At 41.9% G+C, this 22,714-nt stretch overlaps 2 protein-coding genes across 4 annotated transcripts in view; both read left to right on the top strand.

Moving 5' to 3' along the window:
• Positions 1–7,880, top strand: part of LOC118367098 (ceramide synthase 6-like) — a 29,179-nt gene extending 21,299 nt beyond the window's left edge. The window contains exons 7-11 of the mRNA XM_035750136.2: positions 2,773–2,901; positions 3,254–3,360; positions 5,475–5,631; positions 6,147–6,170; positions 6,382–7,880. Of these exons, the coding sequence (XP_035606029.1) occupies positions 2,773–2,901; positions 3,254–3,360; positions 5,475–5,631; positions 6,147–6,170; positions 6,382–6,549 (585 nt within the window). The 3' untranslated portion in view covers positions 6,550–7,880. The remainder of the gene's footprint in view (positions 1–2,772; positions 2,902–3,253; positions 3,361–5,474; positions 5,632–6,146; positions 6,171–6,381) is intronic.
• A 2,309-nt stretch (positions 7,881–10,189) lies between these two features.
• On the top strand, positions 10,190–22,459 carry LOC118367096 (glucose-6-phosphatase 2-like). 3 transcript variants are annotated; one of them, XM_035750134.2, is made up of 7 exons: positions 10,190–11,908; positions 13,321–13,500; positions 20,380–20,453; positions 20,973–21,082; positions 21,272–21,383; positions 21,492–21,613; positions 21,712–22,459. In XM_035750134.2, the coding sequence occupies exons 2-7, from the start codon at positions 13,438–13,440 to the stop codon at positions 22,221–22,223; spliced, it is 993 nt and encodes a 330-aa protein (XP_035606027.1). In that variant the 5' UTR covers positions 10,190–11,908; positions 13,321–13,437; the 3' UTR covers positions 22,224–22,459. The 3 variants fall into 3 exon arrangements, with proteins under 3 accessions (XP_035606027.1, XP_035606028.1, XP_035606026.1); XM_035750135.2 differs by having other exon boundaries at positions 10,190–13,500; XM_035750133.2 differs by lacking the exons at positions 10,190–11,908; positions 13,321–13,500 and adding an exon at positions 15,874–18,492 and having other exon boundaries at positions 20,151–20,453.
• Positions 22,460–22,714: the final 255 nt, after the last annotated feature.

Genomic DNA, 22,714 nt, shown 5'->3' with positions numbered 1-22,714 from the left:
GAATGTAATACATATGGAAAAGATTCGATACAATACCTCCAATAGAAGTCCAATGTTTTACCAAATATGGCAGCCGATACTGGATAAATGGTCTAGTCCCGCTTCATAACTGGGTTGACGATCTGCTGCTACTCTGTGCTGTACTCTGTGCTGTGTTATTTTTGGCTTAACTACACTGCTTGTAATGACTATATGCTGTCTTCTTATACATGTACCACCTAATAGGATTTTGGATTATTCGTTTTAAGTCTAATACTGCGGGTAATGGAGTCGCCAATGACTACAGTTTTCAATTTGTCAGAGCTAATGGTGGGAAGCTTCGGCGTCTCAGACCCCGTAACGGGAGGAGTGGAGACAAGAGAAGGCCCGGCCTCTGACTCCGACTCGCTGCTTAATGGGGAAAACCGGTTGAAAGTTTGTCGGCTGAATGAGCGACACCGGTTGAGCATTCCTACAGCATTTCCCTCCAGAAACTGAGAAAGTTGTCCGGCTGTGGGGACCGTGCGAGGGGATTTATACTAACGTTTCTATCTGTACTTACTGGTGGCACAGACGCTGTTTCATCCTTTCCTACAATGAAATTACCCTTGCCTAATGATTGTGTCTGAAGCTGGGCTTGTAGCACAGCTATCCTGGCCGTATGGCGATCGTTCTCCTGTATATTATGATAACAGCGACTGCAAATAGAAGGCATCATGTTAATATTACTACTTAGATTCGGCTGTTGGAGGTCCTGACGAACCATGTCCAGATAAAGCGTCCGGAGTGAAAAAATTGAATGAAAATAAAAAGTTGAGGGAAAAACCAAAAATAAACGGTAATTAAAAAGTAAAAACCGTAAAGTTGTCAGGTAGCAAAGTAAGGTGGGCAACAAAACGCACAGCAACACGTAAACAAGTCTGCAAGTCAGTTCTGTTATGCAGTGGTAATCTCAAGAAAGCCTTAATTATTGTTTGTCTGCATTCAGGCCTGCTATTGTCTGTTCTATGATTTTATTTAATTTTTTGGTCTTTGCCTTGGTGTGGTGTTTTAGTCTAATCTCTGCTCTGTGAAATCACAGGCCTCTGAGAGGAGATGGATTACTGGAATTTTCTGGCAGACATTGTAAACCGTTTTCCCCTCTTATTTGTTTTCGGTTGAGTCTCATTTCATTATTCAGTTCCTAGAATCTATTTATTTCAGTGTCATGTCATTCCTTGTCCCCACTGATGAACTATTATTTAAGAATGAAAGAGATTCATTTGAAATATTTCATATTGAATACGAATTGAGAAATGGTTTCAAGTTAGTTTTGATATCTGTGAGTGTGTTTTAGACCTGGTTTTATCTGAGGTGATTTTGTTAGTAGCACATGTTTTATATATTTTTCGTAACCTAGCCTCTCACTCCACTTCATCCTGAATGATGTTTAAACACTAACTGAGGGTCAAACAAACAGCTGTGATGACATCAGGCCCAGTTTTGTGACCCACTCACACTTAATCCCTAGACTAAAGATAAATAATCCATGGAACGTACACGCACAGCCGCTATGGAAAAGACCACTGCAGAACTGCTCATCTGCAGACACACACATTTGATACACACACAGACTCACACGCATACACTCTTTCTAATACATCCCATAGTCGGGTTGCCAGAGATTTTCCAGGTCAGGGCATCTCTGTTTGAGCTGTAAATATTGCCTCAGCATAGCTCTTTTTGCTTCTGTTCTTTTCAATCTTCTTCAGCACTGTTAAGCGGTGTCAAGAACAAGGGGTAGAATATAGGGGAGTGGTATTGTTTATGGAGGTCCCTCCTTGGCCATGGCATTTTCTTTTAAACCAGCTCCCTAGTTGAGTTCAGAGAATGCCAATTTGCATGCCTCCCATCTCTTCCTTCTCTTTCTGCCCACACCACTGAACGCCTAACACTCACTCAATCACTCACAGCTGTCCCATGATGCCGTGGTGTTTATGCCCTCACCTCTCATCTCCGTGTTGACTGTTGGCATGTCTGTTTTTTTGTTTGTTTCTCCTTTCAGTTTTTTCATTGCACAAAGCTACGCATTGAGGAGGTCCTCTGCACCCCCTGCCAATTCCAGTATGTTCCCTGCACTCTGTTGCTTCCATTCTGTGTTTGCACCACTGCTCCTCCTCCTGCTCTCGGCTGGCTGCTCTGCTGCACTGAGCCTTTTCAACCCTGTGGGGCACAGGAGGGCATGTCATCCTTATTCAGCCACAGCCTCACTCATCAGGGGATATTAACCTTCTAGACTGACTAGAGACCACTTTAGCTGTAGTACATGTAGACTCGCCTCTTATTTTATATAGTACATTTTTACTAGACTTAGTTTTCATATTCATTCATTTGTGAAAAGAATAACTGTCTAGCCACCAAAGTAGATGAGAAAGGAAGGCGTCAGCTGCCCTTGAGTCCTGCGTTTAGAGAAACAATAGAATTGTCAGTACAAAGCAAAAGCAGATGAGGGGGGAAGTTGAATTGTCATTTACAGAGTGTGATGTTTACAAAGGGGCAATGTCCTTGTCAGAATGTCACCCGCACCTTGTCACCATAGATGTTCTGCATAGTGCACAAGGTTCAGAGGAGTCCACTTATCTACTGTGAGCACAAAGAATACAGCAGCGGTCATGATCTCTGCATGACGCCGAAGCTTTCATAAAACCCACATGCTGTACATGTCTCCTTGATGTGAGTCACATGGTAGAGAATGCTTTCTCCCTCTACCATTGTGTGACATGACTGACGCCTGTGCCGCCCCCCCTCCCGCAGGACTTCCTGATAATGTTCCTGCACCACCTGGCGACAATCTCCCTCATCACCTTCGCCTACGTCAACAACATGGCTAGAGTGGGCACGCTGGTCATGTGTCTCCACGACTCCGCCGACGTCCTGGTGGAGGTGAGTAGAGACACGGGGACACGTTCAGCAAGGCATGTTCAGGTGTCTGGCATGTAGGGGGGGATTTTTGTTATTTCTACAAATCACATTTCTCTCTGAAATGTTCCACAAGGTTTGCCTGCTGAACGTGGCCCCGATGTGTTCTTCACACCCCACGGACATGTGGGAGGGTCGTGTGTTCTTTTGTAGTTATTTTAGCTACTGTGCTTGCTTGTGATTCTATCAGAGGGAAAATCGGCCATCTGTAGATTTCAATTATGTACTGCTGAAACCAATTTCAGTGTAGGAAAAATATAGATACAACATCCACGTTTTGTTCTTGTAACCATTTTGCGTGTGTCATCTGTTGCAGGCTGCCAAAATGGCCAACTATGCCAAGTTTCAGAGACTTTGCAACCTCCTGTTTGTCATGTTTGCAATGGTCTTCATCAGCTCCAGGCTGGGTGTCTATCCTGTCTGGTAAGGAGGCTTTGTCTCTACATAGAATGAATGCGTCCCAAATGGCACCCCATTCCCTACGGCCACTGGTCAAAAGTAGTGCACTATGTAGCGAATAGGGCGGCATTTGGGACTCAACCAATGTCTTCTCTGTGAAAGACTACAGCTGATATTGAAACAATGGAGTTGAGTGTTTTTTAGATGCACTTGTGTGCTACCAGGATGATACTGTATAACGAGAATGTTTGTTTCAGTGTATAATCAGTCTCCGAATACAGGAGACATGAATGTACTGTAGATCTCAGAATATTGACACTTTCCAAATGGGCTTTGCAATTTTTCCAGGAAGGTTTTCATTTTATACAGGTCTTGGTGAGTTTTGTTGCTTAGTAATAGTTACTATGGATACAGCAACAATATGGACGTAAGCATCTTCTCCAGTAAAGAGGGAGGGGGAAATAAAAATGAAAGACCATTATTTTGAGAATTTAATTATGTAAACCAGGGTCGATTTGAGACTGGAATCTGAAATGGCACATTCAATTTACACTTTGAAAACCTCAATTAACTAATTATGTATGTTATCACAGTGCCTGTATCAGTTGGTATCAATGCCAGAATGTTGTCTTTTTTACATATTGGACTTCCAATTAGATGACGAATTTGGATTGCACCGGAATGTTTTTGATGTGTCATCAGAGAGACATCCTAACTTTTTTGATATGAGAGAGAAGCAGTAGCAAATTAGTCATAGTAGAGGAATATGCACGCACCATCTTACTGTGTCATGTCCTAAGCACACTCTCAGCACTACCGTCACTGTACGAGGAGAAAAAGCGACGTGATTTACTGTCCCGCTCTGAGACGTCACCCCAATTGAGCCCACACTCGAGGACAGCGCGGTTAATTACCAGATCAAAATGACAAACGACTCTTTATTCGAAAGATATTAAAGCATGAACCTCCAGAGTACAGTGCACTGTCTCTAAAGACATGTAAATCCTTTAGAAAAGTCTCATTCAGTGATTTCCTCTTGTTAGTATGCCGTCGTGAGTTATACAGTATATCACAGTGCAGGCAGAGCGCACCACAGCAACCAGAAGGGTAGTCAAATCAAATTTATTTATATAGCCCTTCGTACATCAGCTGATATCTCAAAGTGCTGTACAGAAACCCAGCCTAAAACCCCAAACAGCAAGCAATGCAGGTGTAGAAGCACGGTGGCTAGGAAAAACTCCCTAGAAACACTGTACCAACTGTTGCCATGGCTTCAGTATCAGCAGGGTTCATATCATGTACAATTATCCAACTATATCTCCACCTTCACTGAAATAGCTATCAAGCCATTCATCAGAGAAGTGAATGAAGGATTTAATATGTTCTTTAGTGGTTTGAGTAGTGTGTACATTATAACAGATTGACTTCATACAGTTAAGTGCTGCATGAGCTTTTCCGCACCGTATAGGGGGGAGAAGGGATAAAGTTATTTGTCTGTCTCCTGGGTGATAATTATCCTTGGCTGTTAAGAGAGGGTCTGTCTCTGCCTGTCTGTCGTGGAGGATGGAGAGCAAGCTAGGGCAGTGTTTTCCAAACTCGGTCCTCAGGACCCCAAGGGAGACCTCACGTTTTGGTTTTTGCCCTAACACTACACAGCTAATTCAAATTATCAAAGCTTGTTGATTATTTGAATCAGCTGTGTAATGCTAAGGCAAAAAAAAAAAAAAAGACGTTCACCCCTTTGGGTCCCGAGGACCAAGTTTGGGAAACCCTTAGCTAGGGGCTGAAGGCTCTGGACGTTACCCTCAGGGACAACATAAGAGGCTCTCTCTCAACCACCTGGCCATCTGTATTCCTCCACTCTACCTTAGAGCACCAGGAACATTTACTGTCTTCTGTCCACCTAGAATTCTAAGACAATAACAAGTAGCTTATTTGGTGACAGCTGCCTCAGACTGGGTTTTCTGGCGTGTACTTTAGTTAACAGGTTTTTGTTAATTTCAGAGAGCGACCTGTATTAAAACCAATAAGTATTTCCAGTCTGTTACCCAATTCCCAATAGAGACGTTGTGGTTGTCTCATTACTACATCCTGTCGTTATGAGCTGAGTTGACTAATTATTTCTCTCTTTCACGTAGGATTTTAAACACTACCTTGTTTGAGAGCTGGGAGATCGTGGGGCCGTACCCCTCCTGGTGGGTGTTCAACCTACTGCTGATCCTGCTGCAGTTCCTGCACTCCTTCTGGTCCTACCTCATAGTGAAGATAGCCTGTCGAGCCATTTCCAGAGGAAAGGTGAGAGACAAAGGGAGTCTCAATTACAATTTCTTGACTCCTCGCGTCTTCTCGCCAGGTTCTCAAAACTCATTGGTTGAGAATGTCAGAGGTCCCTCTGAGCTTCTCCTGAGTTGAGAAGAGAATGCGAGTAGTCAAGGAAACGTTGAGATTCTCCCCCAGTTTGCATTTCAGGGTCTTAAATGGCATCATATGTAGTGCACTACTTTTGACCAGGGCCCATAGGGAATAGGGTGCCATTTGGCAGACATTGTCATATTTGCATAGAGTACACTCAAGAGGACAGTCTTTATGTAGTTAGAAAGTCATTCTCATTATGTATGTAGTTAGAATTTAGCACTACCATGTTACTTTTTGTAATTGTAAATGCAAAGCCTTGGGTAATCTTAGCAGTCAAGCTCACTGTACATGTACTGTACTACAGAAGCTATTTCACTAAAGGGCCTGTTTTGTTGTCAATAACCTTCATTGATTTTACTTTTTCTATCCCTCACGCTAACCTCTCAACCTTCAAGGCAGGGAAGTGGAATCCTTTACATGTAAGTAGTTGGAACAGAAGGGGAACAAACTGTGTGTATTGTCACATCATCTCACTATCAAGTCACAATCACATGACATTCCTTTCTTTCTTTTTACATTATCTTATTTGTAAAATGAGAACCAATAGCGATGGCCAACTGCTTTTACTTCCTCTGTCATGACATCAGATGGTATATGAGATGTTCTGACAGCGTCTGCACCTCTCCACAGGTGTCGAAAGACGACCGCAGTGACATTGAGTCCAGCTCGGACGAGGACAACGGTCCTCCTCCCATTCCTGTTCAGAAGCACCACAACAGCACCACCAACGGGACCAATAAAGTCCACGGGACCAATGGGTACCTGTCAGCAGGGGCCCCATGTCTAGATGAACACTGACCACTGCTATGAGACATTTTATAAGCACTGGAGCAAAGCTGCAGACACCATTCATAGATACATGTGTGCGACATGAACAACATTGCCTGTCTGGTACTGGAAGTTCTTAGTTTTCAGTTTGATTATTTCCATGTTTCCCCTCAATTTTATTATCTTTCTCTATATTTGCATCAAACTGCATTCAATGAAATATCAAAGCACTCCTGTCGGTACAGCCCAGTCTCTCTGTTTAGCCAACTAATGAACGCATTCCACTATTATGGCGAAAGCATGCTGTCTAAACGTAGTCTGACTGGCATACTGGGGGTAGTTAATTATGTTATGTGTCCATGTTATTTATTTTGGATAGATATACAGTACCAGTCAAAAGTTTAGACACCTACTCATTCCAGGATTTTTCTTAATTTGTACTATTTTTTTTACAATGTAGACATCAAAACTATGAAATAACACATTAAATATATTTTAGATTCTTCAAAGTAGCCACCCTTTGCCTTGATGATAGCTTTGCACACTGTTGGCACTCTCAACCAGCTTCACCTGGAACGCATTTCCAACTGTCTTGAAGGAGTTCCCACATATGCTGAGCATTTGTTGGCTGCTTTTCCTTCACTCTGCGGTGCAACTCATCCCAAACCATCTCAATTGGGTTGTCGGGTGATTTGTGGAGGAAAAGTAATCTGATGCAGCACTCCATCACTCTCCTTTGTAAAATAGCACCTTACATAGCCTGGAGGTGTGTTGGGTCATTGTCCTGTTGAAAAACAAATGATAGTCCCACTAAGCGCAGACCAGGTGGAAGCCATGCTGGTGAAGTGTCCCTTGAATTCTAAATAAATCACTGACACTGTCACCAGCAAAGCACCATCATACCACCTCCATGCTTCACGGTGGGAGCCACACATGCTGAAATCATCCATTCACCTGCTCTGCGTCTCACGAAGACACGGCGGCTAGAACCAACCATTTCAAATTTGGCCTCATCAGACCAAAGGACAGATTTCCACCGGTCTAATGTCCATTGCTCGTGTTTCTTGGCCCAAGCAAGTCTCTTCTTCTCATTGGTGTGCTTTAATAGTGGTTTCTTTGCAGCAATTTCGACCATGAAGGCCTGATTCATGCAGTCTCCTCTGAACAGTTGATGTTGAAATGTCTGTTACTTGAACTCTGTGCAGCAGGCTGGTAACTCAAAGTTCCCAAAATCTTCTGCATTGACTGACCTTAAAGTAATGATTGATTGTTGTTTCTCTTTGCTTAATTGAGCAGTTCTTGGTATAATATGGACTTCATCTTTTTCCAAATAGGGCTATCTTCTGTATACCATCCCTACGTTGTTAAAACACAACTGATTGGCTCAAACACATTAAGAAGGAAATCATTTCCACAAATTAACCTTTAACAAGGCACACATGTTAATTGAATTGCCTTCCAGGTGACATCATGAAGCTGGTTGAGAGAAAGCCAAGAGTGCAAAGTTCAAGGCAGAGTAGCTACATTGAAGAATCTCATGATTCCATATGTGTTAGAATAGTTTTGTCTTCACTATTATTCTACAATGTAGAAAAGTCCAAATATATATTTTAAAACCCCTGTAATGAGTAGATGTGTCCAAACGTTTGACTGGTACTGTAAATTTGCAAATTATTGTCAACATGTCTCAATGACTTTGTCAGTGTTAAGATTGGCTAATTGTGAACCAATCCGTAATGCATATCATTTCACTATTCCATCAACGGGTACACACATTACAGCATGAGTCTTGTCATTGGCAAAAATGCTAAACAAATGGATTTGTTTTCAGTGATGCCCCCCCCCTTCACTTGCTAAAACCGATTGCATTTGTTTAGCTCACAAATGAATAGTAATGTGGTCTTACAACAATGCATTATTATGGGAAATACAAACACACATTATCCATCCATAAGCTGTAAGAGATATCACTAACAGCATTATGTATGTGTGTGTGTAAAAATAGGGCCATGCTATATTTCCAATTACATTTTGTTAAGTATTCTACAACATTTCTGGTAAGTATTTCATTAATTGTTCATGGCCCTCTTGGAAGACAGAGGAAGGTATTATTAAGCAATGATGCATTTATAACCCTTGACAATATTAAAGATTGCAAGTAAGAAAGTATATTTGTCGATCTGATTAATTGAAACTAGCAGTTGCTGTACATACTTGTTCTTGTGAGAAGCAACGAGAATTAGAATTTTTGTGGCATGGCAAGTTGACTATGAAGGATTGTTATTTTTTTGTTCCAAAACTGATTCCCTCTCAAGGCTAAGTGAATAATTAATGTGATTGCATAATTATGACTATGAATTCTTGTAATTGATATTCATTCAACAATGCTTTCGGGACATTCATCTCGCTAATCCATTCTCATTATACATTCTCATTGAAATATAACTAGATGTATTGCATATTCAACTTCAAGTAGCGTTTGTGTTTCAGAGAAAAATAATAGCTCTCCAGGAGCCCATGTAATTTCTCTTTTTACTTGTATTGGCATATATGAATCATCCAAGGACACATGGATTGAATAGAATGTGTATTGTGTAGGTCTAATGCAGTATCGATCATCCCTGTTGTTGATGGGAAAAGGGTTTTCATGAATTAAGTAATTATTGACATTCATTTTCATGTGCACAAAGTGACAGTGGATGGGTGAGGACATAAATGGTTGAATCTTCCAATGGAATTTTCCTTTGTGCACTGGCTATATACTGAGTGTACTGAACATTAGGAACACCAAGGTGTTAAGCATTCCACAAGGATGCTGGTCCATGTTGACTCCAATGCTTCCCACAGTTGTGTTAAATTGGCTGGATCTCCTTCAGGTGGTGGACCATTCTTGAAACACAGGAAACTGATGCGTGTGAAAACCCCAGCAGCGTTGCAGTTCTTGACACACCCAAACTGGTGCGTCTGGCACCTACTACCATTCAAAAGCACAAATATTTTGTCTGCCCCATTCAATCTCTGAATGGCACACATACGCAATCCATGTCTCAATTGTCATAAGGCTTAAAAATAATTTGTTAACATGTCTCCTCCCCTTCATCTACACTGATTGAAGTGGATTTAACAAGTGACATCAATATGGGATCATAGCTTTCACCTGTATTCACCTCTCCTAAAGTAATTCATGCGGAAATCACCTGAACATATACACTGAGGACGCAAAACATGTTCTTAATGTTTTGTATGCACTGGTGATTTCCGCATAAATGGCTTTAGGAGGAGCGTGTTCAAAGTGCAAAGTCAATAAACCACCTTAGACTGAAAATGCCGGACCCTGTGAGCAACTGTACGGTGAGTACTCACTCTCTCTTCAAAGACAACTATTAGTCAAATGGCAAAGAGAAATGTTGCTTATTTCTCCTTTATATGCGTGTACCATAATTCAAAATGTAATGGATTTTCTTCAAAGCTGTTTGTATTAGTGGTTACTCAAGATAGCCGCAGCTTGACAACACCATGACTTGGCGAATGTGTTATAGTACAACCTGTTGTACCGAGATCTGAAGAGATTTTCCAACAATGGGGAGCATTTCTGCAAGGTCATGACAGTATGTCAGGAAAGGTATGGTCAATGTGATGTACTGTATTTGCATACACAACTCCTTGAGGATGTCCTTTGAGGTAATTTATTTGAGCATAGTATGCTCTCTCAGATTGGAAAAGTTACACTTTTGAAGCTGGACTGCACATATTTTTCATGACATTTACATTATTTTTTTGGTACGTACTGACACATCCATTCAGAATTGCATGCTGAAGTCCTAACTTCCGGATTGAATTTGAATTACCTGTAGTTACGGTTTCACCTCAGTGTGACAAAAGTAACATGCCTTGATGACATTTCTCTGTGACTAGGGCTGAGCTGGAGGTCAAGAGCACACTTACCTGCAGATCTATAAATGATGTCTCTAATCTAGCAGGGGTAGGAATTAAGGTAATCTGAATCAGGGTTGTTTGGCAGCTGGGGTGAAAGAGGAGAGATTACAAGAGGAATTGTAATAATGGCACCAGAGAAGATGACTGACTTTTTTTACAGGCTCCTAACCAATTGTGCAATTGTTTTTTTTGCGTTATTTGTAACATATTTTGTACATTATGTTTCCGCCACCGTCTCGTATGACCGAAAAGAGCTTCTGAATATCAGAACAGCGATTAATCACCTTGTACTGGACGAAGACACCAGACAAGGCCCACATCCCTGTCATTCGCATGAAGAAGAGATGGAGATATAGGGGTAGGACGGGGTGCCTTGTAAGACTGACGGCAATTGAGTAACCCGCCTCTACCATCAGTGCTATTAGCCAACGTGCAATCATTGAATAATAAACTGGATGAGCTCTGATCAAAACTATCCTACCAACGGGACATTAAAAACTGTAATATCTTATGTTTTACCGAGTCGCGGCTGAATGACGACATGGATAACATACAGCTGGCTAAGTTTTCGGTGCATCGGCAAGATAGAACAGCTGCCGCCGGTAAGATAAGGGGTGGCGGTCTGTGTCTATTTGTCAATAACAGCTGGTGCAAGAAATCTAATATTAAGGTTTTACTTGCCTGAGGTAGCTGTAGTTTATTTACCAAGAGAGTAAATAGTCTATCTATATTTATCGTAGCTGTCTCTTTACCACAATAAACCGATGCTGGCACTAAGACCACACTCAACGAGTTGTATAAGGCCATAAGCAAAGAAGAAAATGCTCATCCAGAGGCGCCACTCCTAGTGGCCAGAGACTTTAATGCAGGGAAACATATGTTCACCTCATTTCTATCAGCATGTTACATGTTCAACCTGAGGGGGAAATAAAACTCAAGACCACCTTTACTCCACACACAGAGACGCGTACAAAACTCTCCCTCACCCTCCATTTGGCAAATCTGACCATTACTCAATCCTCCTGATTCCCGCTTACAAGCTAAAACTAAAGCAGGAAGTACCAGTGACTCGCTCAATACGGAAGTGGTCAGATGAAGGAGATGCTAAGAACAGGACTGTTTCACTAGCACAGACTGGAATATGTTTCTGGGATTCTTTCAATGGCATTGAGGAGTACTTGAGGCTTCATCAATAAGTGCATTGATGATGTCGTCCCCACAGTGACCGTACCCCAACCAAAAGCCATGGATTACAGGAAACATCCGCACTGAGCTAAAGGCTAGAGCTGCTGCTTTCAAGGAGCAGGAATCTAACTGGACGCTTAGAAGAAATCCCGATATGCCCTCCGACAAACCATCAAAAAGGCAAAGCATCAATACAGGACAAAGATTGAATCCTACTACACAGGCTCAGACGCTCGTTGGATATGGCCGGGCTTGTAAACTACAAAAGGTAAGCACAGACATGAGATGCCCAGTGACATGAGCCTACCAGACAAGCTAAATGACTTCTGTGTGCGCTTCTAGGCAAGCAACACTGAAGTATGCATGAGAGCACTAGCTGTTCCAGACGACTGTGTGATCACGCTCTCCGTAGCCAATGTGAGGAAGACCTTTAAAACAGGTCAACATTCACAAGGCCATTAATATGGAGTTGGTCCCCCCTTTGCTGCTACAATAGCCTCCACTGTTCTGGGAAGGCTTTCCACTAGATATTTTTACAAGGACTTGCTTCCATTCAGCCACAAGAGCATTCGTGAGGTCAGGGACTGATGTTGGGTGATTAGGCCTGGATGCAGTCGGTGTTCTTGGGGTTAAGGTCAGGGTTCTGTGCAGGCCAGTCAAGTTCTTCCACACCGATCTCAACAGACCATTTCTGTATGGACCTCACTTTTTGCACGGGGGCATTGTCATGCTGAAACAGGAAAGGGCCTTTGTTGCCACAAGTTGGAAGCACAGAATTGTCTACAATGTCATTGTATGCTGTATCGTTAAGTGTTCCCTTCATTGGAAGTAAGGGGCCTAGCCTGAACCATGGAAAAACAGCCCCATACCCTTATTCCTTTACAGTTGGCACTATGTATTCGGGTAGGTAGCGTTCTCCTGGCATCTGCCAAACCCAGATTTGTCCGTTGGACTGCCAGATGTGCATGGTAATCTTTGTCATGTGTGCAGCTGTTCGGCCATGTAAACACATTTCATGAAGCTCCTGATGAACAGGTATTGTGCTGACGTTGCTTCCAGTGGCAGTTTGGAACTTGAGTGTTGAAACAGAGGACAGAAGATTTTTACGCACTTACAAGCTTCAGCAATCGGATGTCCCGTTCTGTGAACTTGTGTGGCCTACCACTTCACGGCTTAGCCGTTGTTGCTCTTAGAAATATCCACTTCACAATAACAGCACATACTGTACAATTGACCTGGGCAGCTCTAGGAGGGCAGAAATTTGACAAACTGACTTGTTGGAAAGGTGGCATCCTATGAGGGTGCCACATTGGTAGTAGAATGGCCTCAGTGACTTTCAATGTTAGTTTATGGAGATTGCATGGCCGTGTGCTCGATTTTATACACCTGTCAGCAACGAGTGTGGCTGAAATAGCCAAATCAACTCATTTGAAAGGGAGTCCACAAACTTTTGATTATAGTGTAGGTTCATAACCAATGTGCATTTGTCAGAGCATTGAGCAAATTCATTCTAGCCTAGATTATATCATTTACAACCTATACAGTTCATTCCATATTGTGCATGTTCATTCAGATTTAGACAGCACAAACACCATAGCATAACATTTGACACAACACTATATGCAATTCAACAAGTATGTTAATATACATCCTAACCAGATTATGTTCTGTTTTCAAAAGGATTGTGAGCAGAGTATTATTCAATTGGCTCATCCAGTCAAAATCAGGAGCTCCATCATTTACTAAGGACCCTCCGAGTGTGAGATCAGAGGCCCCAGTGAAAGCAAACTGTCTTCAATGCTTTCATCCAAGAGAGCCACAGCCAAGACTGAGGAAGAGGAAAGTAACACCCATACACAAGTACGATCAAAGATTTATCATCATTCTGATTTTGCCTTTGAATAACAACAAGAAACACATACATAATAACATTCATGATAAAGCTACAAGTTGCACAAACCACTTATTGTACGCTACTATTTACTGTACTCACTCTGGTATTATCCTCCATCGTTGATCCTCAGCATGAAGGTGTATGTACAGTTGAAGTCGGAAATTTACATACACCTTAGCCAAATACATTTAAACTCAGTTTTTAAACTCAGTTTAATCCTAGTAAAAAAAGTCAATGTCTTAGGTCAGTTAGGATCACCACTTTATTTTAAGATGTGAAATGTCAGAATAATAGTAGAGATTTATTTCAGCTTTTATTTCTTTCATCACATTCCCAGTGGGTCAGAAGTTTACAAACACTCAATTAGTATTTGGTAGCATTGCCTTTAAATTGTTTAACATGGGTCAAACATTTAGGGTAGGCTTCCCAGAATAAGCTGGGTGAATTTGGCACATTCCTCCTGACAGAGCTGGTGTAACGGAGTCAGGTTTCTAGGCCTCCTTGCTCGCACACGCTTTTTCAGTTCTACCCGGATCTTCTAATCGGATTGAGGTCAGGCCTTTGTGATGGCCACTCCAATACCACTCCAAGCCATTTTGCCACAACTTTGGAAGTATGCTTGGGGTCATTGTCCATTTGGAAGACCCATGTGACCAAACTTCAACTTCCTGACTGATGTCTTGAGATGTTGCGTCAATATATCCACATCATTTTCCTGCCTCGTGATGCCATCTATTTTGTGAAGTGCACCAGTCCCTCCTGCAGCAAAGCACCCCAATAACATGATGCTGCCACCCTGTGCTTCACGGTTGGGGTGGTGTTCTTTGGCTTGCAAGCCTCCCCCTTTTTCCTACAAACATAACGATCATTATGGCCAAACAGTTCTAGTTTTGTTTTATCAGACCAGAGGACATTTCTCCAAAAAGTATGATCTTTGTCCCCATGTGCAGTGGCAAACCGTAGTCTGGCTTTTTTATGGCGGTTTTGGAGCAGTGGCTTCTTCCTTGCTGAGCAGCCTTTCAGGTTGTCGATATAGGACTCGTTTTACTATGGATATAGATACTTTTGTACCGGTTTCCTCCAGCATCTTCACAAGGTCCTTTGTTGTTATTCTGGGATTGATTTGCACTTTTCGCACCAAAGTACGTTCAGCTCTAGCAGACAGAACGTGTCTCCTTCCTGATCGGTATGATGACTGCGTGGTCCCATGGTGTTAATACTAGTGTACTATTTTTTTGTACAGATGAAGGTGGTACCTTCAGGCGTTTGGAAATTGATCCCAAAGATGAACCAGACTTGTGAGGTCTACAATGTTTTGGCTGATTTCCCCATGATGTCAAGCAGAGGAGTTTGACGGTAGGCCTTGAAATACATCCACAGGTACACCTCCAATTGACTCAAATTATGTCAATTAGCCTATCAGAAGGTTCTAAAGCCATGACAATTTTCCAAGCTGTTTGAAGGCAGTGAACTTAGTGCATGTAAACTTCTGACCCACTGGAATTGTGATAGTGAATAATAAGTGAAATAATCTGTCTGTAAACAATTGTTGGAAAAATTACTTGTGTCATGCACAAAGTAGATGTCCTAACCGACTTGCCAAAACTATAGTTTGCTAACAAGAAATTTGTGGAGTGGTTGAAAAACTAGTTTTAATGACTCCAACCTAAGTGTATGTAAAGAAGGACTGCCCGTTCCATGATCTCGCCATCACGGTTGACAACTCCATTGTGTCCTCCTCCCAGAGCGCTAAGAACCTTGGCGTGATCCTGGACAACACCCTGTCGTTCTCAACTAACATCAAGGCGGTGGCCCGTTCCTGTAGGTTCATGCTCTACAACATCCGCAGAGTACGACCCTGCCTCACACAGGAAGCGGCGCAGGTCCTAATCCAGGCACTTGTCATCTCCCGTCTGGATTACTGCAACTCGCTGTTGGCTGGGCTCCCTGCCTGTGCCATTAAACCCCTACAACTCATCCAGAACGCCGCAGCCCGTCTGGTGTTCAACCTTCCCAAGTTCTCTCACGTCACGCCGCTCCTCCGCTCTCTCCACTGGCTTCCAGTTGAAGCTCGCATCCGCTACAAGACCAGGCTCTGATCAGGCCCTATACCCAAACAAGGGCACTGCGTTCATCCACCTCTGGCCTGCTCGCCTCCCTACAGTACAGTTCCCGCTCAGCCCAGTCAAAACTGTTCGCTGCTCTGGCCCCCCAATGGTGGAACAAACTCCCTCACGATGCCAGGACAGCGGAGTCAATCACCACCTTCCGGAGACACCTGAAACCCCACCTCTTTAAGGAATACCTAGGATAGGATAAAATAATCCTTCTCACCCCCCCTTAAAAGATTTAGATGCACTATTGTAAAGTGGCTGTTCCACTGGATGTCATAAGGTGAATGCACCAATTTGTAAGTCGCTCTGGATAAGAGCGTCTGCTAAATGACTTAAATGTAAATGTAAACTTCCGACTTCAAATGTATGCACAGTCAGTCACTTTGGCTGATGTCTCACCTTGAATAAAAGAAAAACAAATCTTTGTTGATATATTCTGTCTTTCTTGGCTTTGTTTTGGGACACGATCACTTTAAAGAAAGGAAAAAGTATACGTGTCCTGTTTTTTCCTGAATACTCATCTATTGAGACCAACAAAAACGTGTATATAGGACAAAATCTAATAATCCACTACAAATCCAATTTTACTGGTCACATACACATGGTTAGCAGAATGTGAGTGTCGCAAAATACTTGTGCTTCTTTTTATTTAACCATTTACAACTGCGACCTGGCCAAGATAAAGCAAAGCAGCACGACAAAAACAACACAGTTACACATGGGATAAAACAAACGTACAGTCAACACAATAGAAAAATCTATATACAGTGTGTGCAAATGTAGTAAGATTAGGGAGGTAAGGCAATAAATAGGCCATAGTGGTGAAATCATTTAAATTTAGAAATTAAAACACTCGAGTGAGATGTGCAGAAGATGATTGTGCAAATACAGATACTGGGGTGCAAAAGAGCAACAAACAAAAAAATAACAATATTGGTGGGCTATTTACAGATGGCTGTGTACAGGTGCAGTGATCGGTAAGCTGCTCTGACAGCTGATGCTTAAATTTAGTGAGGGAGATATGAGTCTCCAGTTTCAGTGATTTTTGCAATTAGTCCCAGTCATTGGCAGCAGAGAACTGGAAGGAAAGGCAGACAATTAGGTGTTGGCTTTGGGGATGACCAGTGAAATATACCTGCTGGAGCACGTGTTACGGGTGGGTGTTGCTATGGTGACCAGTGAGCTGAGATAACGCGGGGCTTTACCTAGCAAAGACTTATAGATGACCTGTTGCCAGTGGGTTTGGCGACGAATATGAAGCGAGGGCCAGCCAACGAGAGCATACCAGGTCGCAGTGGTGGGTAGTATATGGGGCTTTGGTGACAAAACGGATGGCACTGTGATTACTCAGCTAATTGGATGCAGTCTGAGTGTTGAAGGCTATTTTGTGAATGACATCGCCGAAGTCCAGGATCGGTAGGATAGTCAGTTATACGAGGGTATGTTTAGCAGCATGAGTGAAGGAGGCTTTGTTGCGAATTAGGAAGCCAATTCTACATTTAATTTTAGATTGGAGATGCTTAATGCGATGCTGGAAGGAGAGTTTACAGTCTAGCCAGACACCTAGGTATTTGAAGTTGTCCACATATTCTAAGTCAGAACCGTCCAGAGTAGTGATGCTAGGCAGGTGGGCGGCAATCGGTTGAAGAGCATGCATTTAGTTTTGCTAGCATTAAAAGAGCAGTTGGAGGCCACAGAAGGAGTGTTGTATGGCATTGAAGCTCATTTGGAGGTTTGTTAACAGTGTCCAAAGAAGTGCCAGAAGTATACAGAATGGTGTTGTCTGTGTTGAGGTGGATCAGAGAATCACCAGCAGCAAGAGCGACATCATTGATGTATACAGAGAAAAGAGTCGGCCCGAGAATTGAACCCTGTTGCACCCTCATAGAGACTGCCAGAGGTCCAGACAACAGGCACTCCGATTTGAAATACTTAATTCTATCTGAGAAGTAGTTGGTGAACCAGGCGAGACAGTCACTTGAGAAACCAAGGCTGTTGAGTCTGCCGATAAGAACACAGTGATTGACAGAGTCGAATGCCTTGGCCAGGTCGATGAAGACGGTTGCTGATAATGGGCCTCTGTATGCCTATGTAGATATTACATAAAACATCTGCAATTTCCAGCTACAATAGTCATTTACAACATTAACAATGTCAACACTGTATTTCTGATCAATTTTACATTATTTTAAATGGACAAAAAAGTGATTTTCTTTCAAAAACAAGGACATTTCTTAGTGACCCAAAACTTTTGAATGGTAGTGTGTGTGCGATTTTTATATATACATCTCTAAAATAAAAAAGTTTAAAAAATGTATCGCAGGTGCAATCAAACACACATGCACACGATCACTAATTTGCTGCTACTATTTATCCTGCTGCTCAGTTGCTTTTAACCCTGGTTACAACTATCACCAGTATCACTGCACTGACATTGGCACTGGTATGGAACTGTATGTAGTGACTTTTCTCCTGTGTATTTCTTTATTCAAGTGTGTATTTTCATCTGACTTAGTCATTGTTGAAGAAGAGCTTGCAAGTAAGCATTTCACTACTGTTTACGCATGCTATATCCAGTGCACGTGACAGGATAAAGGTCATTTCAATTGATGATAGGTTTGTTAATATATTTTTTTAAACAATAGATAACATTGATACACAACCTTATAGGGTTAGGGTCCCCACACCGCCATATTTCCATGTCACAGCTCCTGTTAACGGAAAACAGATGGAAGACCGAGTGAACTACCTGGTCTGCGTCTCTGAACACCTGTGTGTAAATGGAAGAGAAGCCACAAATGTGTTGTCACTGATAAATACTGTCGGCTGCAACTGTTAAAACAGGTATAGTAAGTGTGTATTTTGTATTCGTGAAATTGACGTGATTTGAATGGAGTGGTATATGTTTATAGAACCGTACCGCAATTGAGAATTGATTCCTGTTTACATGGAGTAATGTCATTTGTTTTGGCTTCCAGAGCCAATTCGCCCTTGTAAATCAGAACATGTAAGGTCCTACGGTGTAACGTTAGTCTCCTTTGGTCCAATACTGGGCTAGTTTAGGGCATTTTTTCCCAGCTGCCACATGCATAAATCATGTGTCGGGGGTTCAATTTTTCTGATAAAACAGCTAATCCCAGATTGTTGTAGCTTTACACTGAAATATGAACTCATGGTTAAGCAAACCCAGCGAGCTAAAAACAAACCACCTCTCAACTCATGAACAAACGTGGCCGACGCGATTCATATTACAATCATTTTAGCTATAATTGTATAAAATATGGTGAATTGTGTTAGCCAACGTTACCGTAGCAATGTTTGGATGTTCCTAGACCCAGAAGTCCTGTCAGCTTTTCGCAGTAGTTTTCAAAATTTCGGCTCACGGAAACCAGGACTGTGAGTGCACACCGGAAATTGATTTTTTTTTAATGTAAAGTTAAAGTTGCTAGTCCTTTAAGAAATAAACGTATGCAATACAAATTATAATGCACAGTATTTATCAAATTCGATGTTTATTCCTTATGTATCGTCTAAAACCAGATATGAAAATAAAAAGGGAATGAGACACGTTTTTCACAATGCAAAGTTTTTAGTCTGTCCGTGCTCATGAATTTGCGCCACCCTGTGGCGATATAAGACATGCCCCTGTAGGCAAACGCCTATATCAACGTTATACATATATATATATATATTTGTACATTTTAGTCGAGTTTATATCTGCATGAAGATACAGAATGTTAAGAAAGCATAGTTTAGTACCAGTTTAGTCCCTGGAGGTTGTCTAGAAAAGGGGTCGGTTCTTCATTTTCATTAGATATCCCATTGGTCTCACTGGGGCATCTGGTAGCCTTTTTCTCAGTTGAGAAAAATAAGAGCAAAACTGCTCCTTTGGGGTCCGCAGCCATTCAATGTATTTGAACTATTGCAGACAGAACAGCTGAACAGTCAACTAATGATAAAGCCCTTGATAAGTGAATCAAGTTGTGAAATATCTGGGTGTCCCAGAGGAGAGGTTCGAGAACCACTGTAGTAGGGGATGTTCACTTATCTTAGGGTAATGGTTAAAATCCAAAATTACTTTTAAAAATAAACAATATAATAATAATAGTACATATCGTGATGTTTTACTTCACAGTTAGAAACCCATTGTTGTTACAGTGCCCAATCACCCCACCAGAGAATCACTGAATGGGAAAATGATGTCATTATGTAAATGAGCCCGGTGGTCGAACAGTGCATTTGCGTGCGAACACTGTCCTCAGAGGTGGATAGAATGGCTAATATTTAACCAATAAAAGTAATGACCTGTGGACAATCTAATGTCCACACTATCATCCTGTAAACAACTTTGTGCAACATGCCTTAAAATGCTGATTTCACATTATACCAACACAATCAAACAATGTCAACCCATACACTTAGCTTTTGAATGATTTATGATGGTACATTTACATATAAAGAAGACAGCTCTCTCTCTCTCTCTCTCTCTCTCTATTAAAAAGGGAGAGACTGATGTCCACGGTACATCATTGTAGTTGTGGCCAAGGGAGCAGCTGTCCCAGTCGTGCCAGACAGACTGAACCCCAGATGGACCTCATCCACAGCAGTGGGGTGCTGGTGATCCAGCACCTCCAGAGCAACTACAAGGACTACCATGACTTCCTTGACTTCATGTCCTCTGTGGGCGACCCTCGTAACATCTTTTCTCTCTATTTCCCTCTGTGGTTTCAGCTTAGCCAAATTGTCGGCACCAAGATGATATGGGTGGCAGTTATCGGAGACTGGTTCAACCTAATTTTCAAATGGTAGGACACCATCTGCTCACTGTGTTTAAAAAATATATATTTACACTTGTGTTGCCATAACTAGTCAAGGCAGGGAGAGATAGTGAGTGAAAGTTAAGTAACATTATGCGTATTGATGCTTATAACAACATGCTCATGCTGTCTAGGGGATCAGCATGACATTGCATAAATATTTTGACAGATATAGTTTGTTTGGCATAGTATAAGGAATTTGATTGTATTGAAACACATATTGTTATATAAATGTTATGATAAACTGGGTGGTTCGAGCCCTGAATGCTGATTGGCTGACAGCTGTGGTATATCAGACTGTATACCACGGGTATGACGCAACATTTATTTTTACTGCTCTAATTACATTGGTAACCAGTTTATAATAGCAGTAAGGCACCTTGGGGGTTTGTGGTATATGGCCAATGTACCACAGTTGCATCATGCCTAAGAACAGCCCATAGCCGTGGTATATTGGCCACATACCACACCCTCATTATTGCTTAAATCTGACTCTCTTGTTTTTAGGATTCTGTTTGGTCAACGGCCATACTGGTGGGTGCATGAAACTCTCTTTTACCAGAATAATTCACTCCCCCAGCTGGAGCAGTTCCACATTACCTGTGAAACAGGACCAGGTCAGTGTCATTTCCTGTCTGACAATCCTTATGATCATACATTCTGGAGATTGAAGGATTATTCCATGTAATGGATTGCAAAATGGCAAAACTGTCTGATGTATTGTTTTGTGAACTGAAATATATATTTGTGAAGATCTGAATGTGTGTCATGCTTGTATGATAGATAAACCCTGTTCATTTGTATAGGCAGTCCATCCGGTCATGCCATGGGCTCTTCGTGTGTCTGGTATGTAATGATCACATCAGCACTCAACTTTACCAGACGCCTTTGTGACAGCCCAACTCAGGGTTGCCAGAGGTAGGCATATTCATGAGCATGCTGTTACTATGTTGCTTTGTGAAAGAATGTATGTGCCTGTATAATGTGTGCCTCTGTTAGGGCCTAAATTATCCTCAATCTTCTCAGGTTTGGGCTTGTGTGGTCCTTTTTGTGGATGGCATTTTGGATCATTCAGATTAGTGTTGGCATCTCCAGGATCTTCATCGCCACACACTTCCCTCACCAGGTTATCCTTGGTGTTCTAGCTGGTAAGACTTCTATTATGACCAATTAGTGTTTACATGGTGTGTGTTTTCACTTGGTAGACATTTTCACTACAGTATATATATTTTTTAATTCTCAACAGGTATACTAGTGGCTGAAGCATTTGAGCATGTTCCCTCGATCCACACAGCCAGTTTAAAAGTCTACCTTCACACTAGCTTATTTCTGTTCTCCTTTGCCGTCAGCCTTTACTTGCTCCTTAAAATGATAGACATTGACCTATTGTGGTCGATACCTAAAGCAAAGAAGTGGTGTGCCAATCCAGACTGGATCCACCTGGACACTACACCTTTTGCTGGTTTAGTGAGGAACCTGGGAGCATTGTTTGGACTTGGCCTGGCCATTAACTCTCAGATGTTCATCCAGAGCTGCAAGGTGAAGAACGGCTACAAGACTAGGTTTAAACTCATGTGTGTAGCAGCCAATCTGACCTCTCTGCAGCTGTACGATTTCATCAAAATTCCCACTCACACAGAGATCCTGTTCTACACACTCTCATTCTGTAAGAGTGCTGCAGTCCCTCTTGGTGTGGTGGCACTCATCCCCTACGGTGTTCACTTGTTGATAGGAGACAAGGAGAGGAAATTAGACTAAATGTTTGTACATCGTCACTTGACACAATGACGAATTGCATTATAATGAACATAGATTGCCTGACTCCTATGGCAATTTGTTTATGGTTGTAATGTAGATATCTTTTGCTAAACTATTTACCTTGATGGAAAATGTGGATTATAATTTTTGCAATGTTAAATTGTATGTTACATGTACAGTGTGAAATGAGTGAGCTGGTGTTTTTTTAAGACAAAAAAAATAAAAGTAAATTGTAAACAAAATGTGTTTTATCAATTTCCTTTACTGTTTTTAACCTTTATTTAACTAGGCAAGTCAGTTAAGAACAAATTCTTATTTACAATGATGGCCGGATGACGATGGACTAATTGTGTGCCACCCTATGGGAATCCCAATCACAGCCGGATGTGATATAGCCTGAATTTGAACCAGGGACTGTAGTGACACCTATTGCACTGAGATGCAGTGCCTTACACCGCTGCGCCACTCGGGAGCCTGTAAATATTTTCATT

This window comes from Oncorhynchus keta, chromosome 34 (assembly GCF_023373465.1).
Source record: "Oncorhynchus keta strain PuntledgeMale-10-30-2019 chromosome 34, Oket_V2, whole genome shotgun sequence".
In the NCBI taxonomy this organism is placed as follows: Eukaryota; Metazoa; Chordata; class Actinopteri; order Salmoniformes; family Salmonidae; genus Oncorhynchus; species Oncorhynchus keta.
Note: the sequence above shows the minus strand (reverse complement) of the source record. Positions and strands in the feature narration are given on the sequence as shown.

Coding starts and splice junctions, on each gene's coding strand:
- LOC118367096 (XM_035750133.2), top strand. CDS start 20,161: ATGTCCACGGTACATCATTGTAGTTGTGGCCAAGGGAGCAGCTGTCCC. Junction 21,083..21,271: donor TACCTGTGAAACAGGACCAG/GTCAGTGTCATT, acceptor TCATTTGTATAG/GCAGTCCATCCGGTCATGCC. Junction 21,384..21,491: donor CCAACTCAGGGTTGCCAGAG/GTAGGCATATTC, acceptor CAATCTTCTCAG/GTTTGGGCTTGTGTGGTCCT.